Source organism: Branchiostoma floridae, chromosome 6 (genome assembly GCF_000003815.2).
Source record: "Branchiostoma floridae strain S238N-H82 chromosome 6, Bfl_VNyyK, whole genome shotgun sequence".
NCBI lineage: Eukaryota > Metazoa > Chordata > Leptocardii > Amphioxiformes > Branchiostomatidae > Branchiostoma > Branchiostoma floridae.
Genome location: NC_049984.1, coordinates 27,245,505 through 27,257,115, shown reverse-complemented (window position 1 = coordinate 27,257,115; position 11,611 = coordinate 27,245,505). Strand labels below are relative to the sequence as shown.

Genomic DNA, 11,611 nt, shown 5'->3' with positions numbered 1-11,611 from the left:
GTTGCTGTTTGGGATAAGAATGGTTATTGTTATATAAGATTGATATTGATACTCCTTTTGAATGTGCTATGTTTTAACTTGTTTATTTATATAACTTTGCCATATGTCAGAGAAAACTGATGCGTCTCATCCTAATGTGTGTTAATATTATTGCCCAACTATATCAACAAAATATCAACATTTATACTATGTTTATTTGTTCAGCTGCATATATACAGGCAGGGCTGCCCAACTAGCCGTAGGCTATGCCAAGGGCTAACCCTGGGAGAGAAGAATACATACATGTTACAAATACAATTGCTGAAAAGTGAATAATTATGGAGGAACACTGGAGCTAATGCAGGTCATAGGTATGGCAGTCCAGTATCCACATAGTGGTACCTACAAGGCTGTGGACAAAAGGCCTTGTGATGGCGTCAAAAGGCTGAAATGGGCTGATCACGTTCTGCATGTCACAACCCACTTCAACCTTCCATAGCCCTGTCTCTTCGTCTTGTTCCCCTATCTCGTACTATTTTATACATGCCACCCCACATTTACCAACCAAGAGGAAATATTGTATTGTACCAAAGAACTGCAGGTCCACCACTTTGTGAGCTACCACAGAAGAGATGCTGTAGGACTGTGACTTAGCTTCCTTCTCTTCACACCTGTACTCGCAAATTCGGTTAGTTTTTGGGTGGCGTGCAGAAGCTTCAAGGTACTTCATAGCAACTCCATCTTCACAAGGCACATTCATGTCAGCTAAGTACTGTCTGGAAAGATCTTCTAAAACTACTCGACGAGTCTGGTGCGGGCTCCATTTGAGGTGTTTAAGATGTTTGTCATTGCCAGTGCTATAATCAGGGCTATACTGTTCCTCTTCCTCGTTTTCCAAATGGAAGTCTGTTACCTTCTAGCTCCAGTGGGTCGTGCCTGGTAGTGGGCATTTTACCAGCCAGCTCAAGAATTACACGAACTCAGGACTACCAGTACACGATTTGGCGTATGACATCTTTAATGCTCTGCTAAGGTTGTACATGTCCGGATGTCATAAGGCCTCGGGCTGACCCGGGCAACAGAATAAGTCGAGAGGGCGAAGACTATAGATAACTCTGTGTGGCAGGAGGTCTATCTGCTAACTAAGAACTCTGTGTAATAGACTTAACACAATGTTTCGTAACGTAACGACTAACGTAACTCTACAACAACTTTTCGATTAAACCGCTAGGTGAACTTAATCTATGTTACTCAAAGATGGTAAGAAAGCTAGGCAACAGGAAATGTCCTATATTGGAGATGCCTGGTTACTAGACCGGTTCTTTTTGGGCTAATGCAAATTCGAGTGTTGAACAAGAATTGCTGCGACGGCAAGCTTACATAGGTCGTTGATGAACAATCTAGCGTGAGCTCTAGAGTGTCTGGTGAGTGAATAAATAAATAGAGAAGTCTGAGCTGCGGGGGTGGATGGAGGATGAATGTCTGCGCTCTGGCCGCTTCCCCAGCCAGGACTGCGCTGATTGGTTGTGTATATAGATGATTGTTACCGTCTGTGACGTCAATGCTTTTCTTGAAATGACTTTTGATGTCTTGATGAAACCTCAGAGCTTGGATTAGGCACTTTGTTCATCTTTCATACAGAATTCTACAGCAAAATCAGGATCAAATTACTACAGTAGTTCTGTACCTGGCCTTGATATCCCAGGCAAAGTGTAGGAACTGCTGCACAATGCTCCCGTCTCTTCCCCTATGTCCTGCCAGGCGATAATCTATAAATAGGAGAACCAGATCTAGATTAATACTATGCGTGGAGTTTGCAAGAAGTTATATACGCACCAATATTCAAAAAAAGGTATTTACATAACACGCACACACGTACATGTAGCCTCTTTGATGTCTGTATACATAATGAAAATGATTGAACGCATAAGATTAGGCAAGCATAAAACAACAGTATACATAGCCTTAAAAGTGCAACATGTTCCTGAATTGAAAGAACATAATTATAATATAACTTTCCTGTCCAACAAGTGTTGCTAAACAATTTAAATGCAAACACAAAATATTTCAAACAAAAAATTATAATACCTCAAAGAAGTTTAACTTTTCTCAGGAGACATTGACGGTTCTCAACTGAACCCACATTGTGAACACTTTTTTCCCCGAGGATGGTATCTAAGGTATATATTATGACTTAGTGCAGCAGAGAAAGTTCTGGTGACCTCACTGCTAGAAATGAGACTTGGTGTGGGTATGGTAGTACACGGACCAAAACGCCATGCGCTTTAATCTCTCATTCATGGTATTGCTGAACTGTTGGGCGTAGTCTAAAACAGTCGCTGTTGGGTGCTTGAGATGATGTGTGGCGTGGATATTTTCTGTTGCTAATGTGAGTAAGGATGAGAGATCTAATTTGTATTCATTGTTGAGTGTGAGCAAGTCTGCATTCCGTTCAATAACAGCTGGACGCTTTCCTGTGTCTTGTGTGATACAGTTCCGTCCTTTCCATTTAGTAGGCATTATCTCAGTTGCCGCAACTACACCAAATTTCGAGTTGGCCCTCCTCCCTTCTCCAGGCTTCTGTCTCAACATCAATTTAGTTGTTGCTGTTGGCTGAACATCGGTGTTCGGACGTGGTCCCGTGGTTCCTGTTGGCTGAACATCGGTGTTCGGACGTGGTCCCGTGGTTCCTGTTGGCTGAACATCGGTGTTCGGACGTGGTCCCGTGGTTCCTGGTGGCTGAACATCGGTACCGTGTTCGGACGAGGTCCCGTGGTTCCTGGTGGCTGAACATCGGTGTTCGGACGTGGTTCCTGGTGGCTGAACATCGGTGTTCGGACGTGGTTCCTGGTGGCTGAACATCGGTGTTCGGACGTGGTCCCGTGGTTCCTGTTGGCTGAACATCGGTACCGTGTTCGGACGTGGTCCCGTGGTTCCTGTTGGCTGAACATCGGTGTTCGGACGTGGTTCCTGGTGGCTGAACATCGGTGTTCGGACGTGGTCCCGTGGTTCCTGGTGGCTGAACATCGGTGTTCGGACGTGGTCCCGTGGTTCCTGTTGGCTAAAACATCGGTGTTCGGACGTGGTCCCGTGGTTCCTGTTGGCTGAACATCGGTGTTCGGACGTGGTCCCGTGGTTCCTGAACATCGGTGTTCAGACGTGGTTCCTTGGGACTGGTCCAACTGTGCTCTTGTCAGCTCTTCTCGTCGGGCTGTCAGAATCCTCTTTCTGCTGATGTCTGTCTCCCTTTTTTTTCATTGAAAAATCATTCTTAAATTCGTTAACATTTAAGAGCTGATGTCTGTAAAAACCAAGCAAAATAAAAAAAAGTTGGCCAAACTTAAAAAATCGATTTTCCTCAAATTTTGTGTGGTGGTAGGGCCTTGGCCCTAACTTACAAAAATGGCAAAGTTTTGGATCTGTGGTCACTGGTCGCCATGGCAACGGCCATTTTTCAAAATGGCGGATTTTCACCAAGGGAAGGCCTTAGTCTTGTCCAAAATAGACCATCTTTGGACTCCTGTAACCCCCACAAATTAACAGTTATTCTATTGATTCCCGCATATGTTATTACCCATATTCTAATAAAAGAAATGATATAAAGGTATGCTCCAAATGTTTTTGTAGTGAGGTGCAGCAGATGTTTAAAGATGGCGTGTTTTCGTAAATTTCCAAAATTTCCAAAAAGCCCTTTTTTGACCATTTTTAGTGGCCATTTGCTCATTTACAGGCAAATCGATTTCCTTGATTTTTGGCACAGTTATAGGTTGTACCTTTGTATACATCATATGTAAAAAAAAGTTTGGCACTCCTTACGAGCGGACCGTGGTGACCCCGAGAATAAACTAATATTTGCATTATATACAGATGGCAGGCACTGAACTATATGTGGAAAAAACATGCATAGCTTGACTATTGATGTAACATGAACTTTTCTATCATTATTTCATACAGCACGAGCATACCTGTCGCTTATAAAATTATTTTCCTTAACAGTTGATAACTTGTTGCCATGACAACGACCATTTATTCAAACCGGCGATATTTTCACCTACTTGTAAATGCTACGCAATGTAGTTTTGCCCACAATAGACTATTCAAACTTGCAACTCCAACTGATACAAAACAAAGTGAATACATGTACTACTACAATTTTACAATGATCATAATGAAAATAATCCGAGCAATATCTAGTATAATCATAAACAATACAAGTATTGTTGATTATGAGAAAATGCAATTTGCAATTGTGGAACATGGATTACAGACTTATGATACAATTTTGCAGTACTAATTACAATTGTGAATAATGCTACCTGCTGATGAGTGTTTTATGTGCGTTCTACTCTACAGCTGCAAGTCTCGACAAGCTGTTCTAATTTTGTTATGTACGGTGCTTTTCGCCGAAGAGTGATATGTTGAGTGTCTAAACCAAAACTGTCACAGATCATCTGTAATAAAGGCAATCCAAGTGTGGCCAACTTATGCTTGGCATACAGATCACAAAGGTTGTATGTGTCAAAAAGTACTGGATGCGTCAGACCAAGTTCTCTAATAACAGTGGCAAAGAGGGACTCTTGTGCAACGTGCATCTCATGTGTCAAGTCCTCCTCATACAGCTCCTCTTCCCCCTCTTCCTGAACTTTCTCAGGAATTCCTTGGCATTTTCTCCTGGCAGCAAGTCTTGAAAAGAAACTGGACACCTGTGTTGATGTCAGGAACTCAGAGGATGTAAACATCCGTCTGCCCTTACTATCTTTTGCTCTTCTCATGTCTTTGGCCACTTGAGTTGGGTCGCACTTTCTACCTGTTGCTTGGCCAATGTCAAACTTATCTTCCAGGTACTTCCGCTGTTTTTCACTAAACCTGGCCCTCATCCTCTTGGCGCCTTTCAATGCCCAACCCATTGGTAGAGCAGCCAATGCTGCTTCATGGGTAACAGCAGTTTCATCCTCTGAGTGAATCAACTGTGGCACAGAAGAAATCCCTGCATCTACCTTTTCTGCATAACCTAAGATGGCCTCATCCATCAAGGTTTCCCTTTCAATCATTCTGACGTGTGGACCAATGTCAAGGTGCTTTTGTAAGGATGAAAAACGCTGATATGATTTTATGCATCCCTCTTCAGGACAGCAGAAAAGCTTCACTCGTGGTTGTTTGGCACTTTCAGAAGCACCAGGGGAGTCTTCTTCTGTGCTCGATGCAGGAGACGACTCGTCGGACTCATCTGACTTGAGGACCTGGGCAGAACTGTGCACGTGGGCTTGCCTGAAGTCGTCAGTATGTCTTTCTAGCACATTCAAAGGAGGAACAACGGGTGTCCCTTTGAATTTTGACCACGGAAAGAACTTTCCTGGGCCAATATTGTAGGCTTGCCACACCCGTACACCACTTGTAGTGAGTTGAAAGTTGTGTAGGAGACTGATGCCATCAAATTTGACACTGGCTTTGGCTTTTGGCAAGTTTGACACAGTTATGTCTGCAGCAACAGATGTTGCAGACATGGCTTGCATCATTTCAGATGCAGTTGTCAGGTCATGTCCTTCATTCATATATATTCTCATGTTAGACTTGACTGTTGCCGCCTTCCTGTCGCAAGGTCCTTTCCCCCCTTGCGGATCTGAAAAATCAACCCTTTCGATTGAGATTCCAGTTTGTGCAAGCAGGTGAGCAGCAGCAATTGTGTTACCACAATGGTAACACCCGGCATTATCCTGCCGCAGGTATACTTTGTTGATCTCTGGATGTTGGTGCTTCAATGTCATAAGGACATCTGACAAGATTGCGGATACTGCGCATGTATCTTGGTTACAAGAGTCAAAAATGTGAACAAAAGTCTTAGTTTCGAACATGCCATTGCAGTAACGCTGTGCCACAGCAATGTGCCAGGATATTCCGCGCTTACCGAACCAATCCATTTGGCTCTCTCGATATTTCTGAGGAATGAACTTCATCGCCCAGTCCTGGGTTATTAGAACCTTTTGTTCATTAAGCTCTGCAATCACATCAAGCCTCGCTTCATCTTGATTTACTGTCCTGAGTTGATGTGCTTTCCATGATTGGATGGCTTCTGTTGCTTTGTTCACAACAAACTCTACCTCATCCTTGTCTTCATCACTTGTGAATTGGCATGTTGCTACTGCATCATTAATGGCAGAAATGACTACTTTGTAATCTTCACATGGTCCACACAACTTGTCATGGTCATGATTGCATGATCCTTGAAACGCTTCATCAGTATCATCACTCAACGCGTACACACGACAGTGGTCTGGTACAGGGGACTCTCCAGACACATGCACCTGAGCAACAAGAATATCATTATAGAATTAACATTTACAATGCAGCAAACTGGTTTGCATATAAGGAAACAAGCATATAGATCAGAAACAAGCACATAGATCTGAACATTATCTGTTTCTTCTTCTGTGATACTGTGATGTTACTACAACCTAAATATTCCAGACAGATGTGCATTACCTTGTAATCTCCCTTCAGGTAGCGTTTTGATGCTCTGAGTCTTTCTTTCTGTTCTTTGCCCCAACTTGATGACATGCCACTATCAACGAGTGTGTCGACCACATTCTCCAGTTCTTCAAATGCCCTACCTCCTTCAGACGTGAAATAGTCTAAGCCCTGCAGAGACTTTCTGGTAGAGGCTGCACATGTGCTTAGTATCCTACTAAGGCTTCGCTCTCCCATGGGGACAAATCCGCTTTCCATGCAGTACTGGTTGTACTGGGCAATGATTCTTGACGGTATCATCAATCGGATCACATTTGGCATCTTTATTTCTTGTCCATTGCTCATCTTCAGTGTCCTCTCTCCAAAAGGCATGTCTTGTAGGATGTGTGGACTAGTAATGAAGGAAAGAAAATGGTCCAATTTGGCTGGGTCAACCTTCATTCGTCTGCTGATAGTTGTAGGGACAGGTGTTCCTCTACCATGAAGGATTTGGTGATGCCTGGCAAGCATGTATCTGAAACGTGTAAGGCCAGGAATGAACATTTGCAACTGTTTCAGCTGCACTTTGTCTGCCATTATAGACAAGATTTGTCTTCTTACAGCCCAGCTGTCAGCATGGTTGTAGCATTCTGTCATTGCCTGAAGTAGGTCACCATCAACTGTTCCCTCCTCTGCATGTGCACCAACTGCTTTGTCTATTGCTCCAGAATCTCGCAAGTCCTTCCACAGACTGCCTGAATCCCTTGGTGCAATGGTGTTCAAGACTGCTACTACAGACTCCTTTGCCTTTTGTACGTGTCTTCTTTTGCTGCGATCAGAACTTTCTGACCATGATTTTTTCAAAGATCGAACAGGGCTGACATCACGACTTTGAAGAAACGTGTTGAGAAGAGGGAGGCTTTCTTTGTTGTCAGGAGCATTGTTTTCAGAATCTTGTGATTGTGAACTCTCATGTGAGCTTTCAGGTATGTAAACACTAAGTCTGGCAAAACTTTGTGACAACGTCTCCTCTACTAATGGACTCTCAGGAACAACATCAACACGGTGGGGTGCACGAGCTTTACGTCTTGGTCTTGTCGGTTGGTCATCCTAGGAAATGAATTATTTGAGCATTATTAGTAACTTATAGTTGGGAAAGATCGTTGACAATTGCACTTCGATACCAACAATTCTATACCATAAAATGTGTGCAAGCCATACAACATCAATAATGCAAGCTTATTAGATAACCTTTGATAAAAATATATTTTACCTTCAGGTTGGAATCAGTCTCTGCACGTTCTTTATTTCCCTTCACAGCAAACAAGCTTCTACACCGCATGCAGATAGCTGCAATTATAATATAATATTCATTAACATAATAAACTATTGTGAACATAAATAACCCAGATAACCAAGAACTTGCGAAGGTATCATGCCTTTCCATAATGGAATAAAATGACAGATGGAAAGACGTGATAGCCAGCCCAGGTAGACAAGCCAGTTAGACAGGCAAGCCTTTTCCGTAAACCCCCAAATTATCAACCTTAAACAAACAATCCTTCATTTCATATACTTGACACAGATGAACTTTCAAGTTATGACATTCCATGTACTGTTTAATAAAGTCATATCAAGGACATAGAAAACAAAATGAGAATACATATTATAATGTAAGTTAAAAGAATTTGTAAAGAGGAACTTTATACGTACAATTTCCAACCTGAATCAGCATTCCGGTCGATTGAAATACCGTTCTTGAGGCTTCTTTTCCCATTCCTCGGCTCCTCTTTCGCTGAGAGGATTTGTGGCCAGACATAACCTCAGGAACAGTGCAGAACCTACTACCGTAAACCCAGTGCAGTCCAAGTTTTCTCCTGTGCTTCACGCATATCGTCATGTTGACAAGCTTGTCTTGTTCAGGCCTGTTGAACGTACCTGATCGCGCAAGGATCAAATCAACTTCATCTGCAAGTCCATCGTGTGGCATGTCCAGATAACGCAAATGTCCCGAGATGTCTTTGGTACAAAGATGGAGGGGATATAGAATGTGGACACCACTGTCAGGGTCAGGCCCGCAGGCCGAATTGGTGATACCAGAAAAAGAACAATCTTCCATTTTTGCATTCAGTTGAGTTCTTTACGAACCAGTCTATTAACACAGTGGGGACGGAATGTTATTCAAACCTTGTAATATATGCGCTCTCTTAAAAAAGTAAGATAGTTCAGGTGCATGGACTATTGCTATAACGTTAGAACTGTTACACGTAGAATTTATTTCTCTGTAAGTCTTTTATTCTCTTCTGATGCTATCAAGTAAAATACCACCCCTCAGTCTACAAATGAAATATTCCGTCTGACCTTTCTCCGACCTCAATGTTGCAACATCAATCTGACCTGAATGTTTTAAGGTCACATCAACCCAGCTGCTTATCATTAGGTACTGGTGGGCTTGTGGTTATCTCAAGTAGTTGTCTTGCTCTAGCTTAAGTAATCAGGTATTCACTTACCATCAACGTAGACTTACAATGTATGATGTTGAGAAGTCATTTCCAACCAACTAAAGTAAAATCATGGATTGGAAACACGCTAACGCAAACTTTCGATTCAAGCATCGTTTAGTACAGTTTATCACTGTGAAGACTGGGAAAAAATCAGTAGAAGAATATTATGTGATAGACGAATGTAAAAGGTGCAGCTCATCTAACTAAGTATGATAAGTGAACATCTACCATCAAGTTCAAAACTGGCTGTTACCATGGTAACTGGTTTAAACAAATTAAAGTCCCGAACGACCCTACTTTTATAAGTGATATGTAGGTTTCTGTGCTACATAAGATAAAACTGAGATTCATTTCTGGTAAGCTATGTCTGTTTTTCCAGGAACAATTCTATGGTTACGATTTTCTTAAAATGGAAATATTGGTTTACTCTCGGGGTCACCACGGTCCGCTCGTAAAAAGTGCCAAACTTTTTTTTACATATGATGTATACAAAGGTACAACCTATAACTGTGCCAAAAATCAAGGAAATCGATTTGCCTGTAAATGAGCAAATGGCCACTAAAAATGGTCAAAAAAGGGATTTTTGTCCATTTTCGAAATTTACGAAAACACACCATCTTTAAACATCTGCTGCGCCTCACTACAAAAACATTTGGAGCATACCTTTATATCATTTCTTTTATTAGAATATGGGTAATAACATATGCGGGAATCAATAGAATATCTGTTAATTTGTGAGGATTACAGGAGTCCAAAGATGGTCTATTTTGGACAAGATCTTCCCTTCCCTTGGTGAAAATCCGCCATTTTGAAAAATGGCCGTTACCATGGCAACCGGTGACCGCAGATCTAAAACTTTGTTATTTTTGTAAGTTTGGACCAAGGCCCTAGCACCACACAAAATTTGAGGAAATTCGATTTTTTTAGTTTGGCCACCTTATGCTTGGTTTTTACAGACAGAGCCTCTTAACACGTAAATGAGTAATGAGTGTTAGATTTAAATCTACAGTCTTTAAAGCGGACCCATTGAGAGTGAAATTTTCTTGGTCTAGCAGAAATCAAAAGGATGACTTGAGAACTTTGATTAGGCCACAGCAAGTAAATTTTATGGAAGACATCAGCGCTCATTAATTTTGCCCTATTTCAGAAAAATGCAAAAATTTTCTCTTCTTCAGAGATGGTCAACATAATGAATGAATGAATGAATGAAGACATTTATTGTACATACATACCCACTGGGTTCAGTACAGTTCGCAACAAAAGATAAATGAAATATATACATTGTCAATGGATCTACAATTCTATTATACAATTGGTATAATGGTGATATTGAAAATGTAGGAACAGATATGCTTTATAAGTAAAGGTTTGTCTAAATTCATAAGGAATATAAATTTGTCTATATTACTTAGTTGTATGAAGTGGGGGAACATGAGTTCTATTAGTCTTTAGAGTTCAGCTCTCTCTTTCTTGTACAAACTACATTCTATTACAAAATGATGTTCATCTTCAAACATCTAGATTGCAGTATCTACATATTTGTTGTTCTAGAGGAGTGCGGTTATGTCTTCCGGTTTCAATGTGTAATTTGTGGCAACTGATTCGTAGTTTTGTGACTGCCGTCCTGTGTCGAATATTGTCAATATTCAGGTATTGTTCTGCATTATAGGTGGTTTTGAACAGTCTGCAAGTCCTCAATTTGTTTTTAGCGGATCCACATTTGTTATCAGAGTAGCTCTCTTATAAAAGTTTGAAAATAAATGTCTTTGAGACGCTGATTAATAGAATTGATAATTTGAGACGAATTTGTGTTATGTTGTAGAGGACAATGCCATATATCACCATAACCGCATTCCTCCAGTAACTGGCGAACTCCTGAAGCCCAACACTTGGCTCCAGCTTTGTCTAAATCTATCTGACAATAGAGAGCGTCTGACTGGAAACTGTCTGCTGGTACTTTCTGGCGAAGTCTGATTAAGTGTTTGATGGCATTTAGGTAGGCTTCCAAATGAATGGGGAACCTCCCTAACTCGGCTTTGGCGGCGAGGCCGCATGTGGATCTTGGAGCGTGTAGGCATAATGAGCTAGTACAAATATGGGAAATTATGAGCCTTTATACATATTCCAACCAAATGGGGGCGGGAGAGGGGGCACTTGTGGCACCTGGGGTGGGGGCTGGGCAAATGCTTGTCGGGTATACACATCCCAACTAAATGGGAGCAGGGGTGGGGGGCCATGTGGCACCTGGGGTGGGGGCTGGGCAAAGGTGGCTCGTGAGTTCACAGGTGGCTGAACATCGGTGTTTGGACGTGGTCCCGTGGTTCCTGTTGGCTGAACATCGGTGTTCGGACGTGGTCCCGCGGTTCCTGTTGGCCAAACTGAAAGCTGCTAGTACTGGAATTAACGGAAAGAAAATGACTCCAAACTTGCATTCCTACTAGAAAACAAAAGGCGGCGATCTGCTTACAATTTACAAAACGTAATGATAACGTTTACCGGCGTCCCTTCTCCGCCACAGCTCGGATGCCGGTGTGACAGCGTTCTCGCCCCCCCGTGATCTCGCCCCCCCCGGGGGCGAAATCACTAGCGATCTCGCCCCCCCGGGGCGAAATCACTAGCGATCTCGCCCTCCCCGGTTAGTGATCTCGCCCCCCTACAGCGATTTCGCCCCCCCCCAAAAAAAA

At 42.3% G+C, this 11,611-nt stretch overlaps 1 protein-coding gene across 1 annotated transcript; it reads right to left on the bottom strand.

Moving 5' to 3' along the window:
- Positions 1-3,389: 3,389 nt before the first annotated feature.
- Positions 3,390-9,368, bottom strand: LOC118416978. The gene is made up of 3 exons (XM_035822269.1): positions 7,697-9,368; positions 6,460-7,533; positions 3,390-6,281 (listed from the first exon to the last, which is right to left on the bottom strand). The coding sequence occupies exons 1-3, from the start codon at positions 7,868-7,870 to the stop codon at positions 4,311-4,313; spliced, it is 3,219 nt and encodes a 1,072-aa protein (XP_035678162.1). The 5' UTR covers positions 7,871-9,368; the 3' UTR covers positions 3,390-4,310.
- Positions 9,369-11,611: the final 2,243 nt, after the last annotated feature.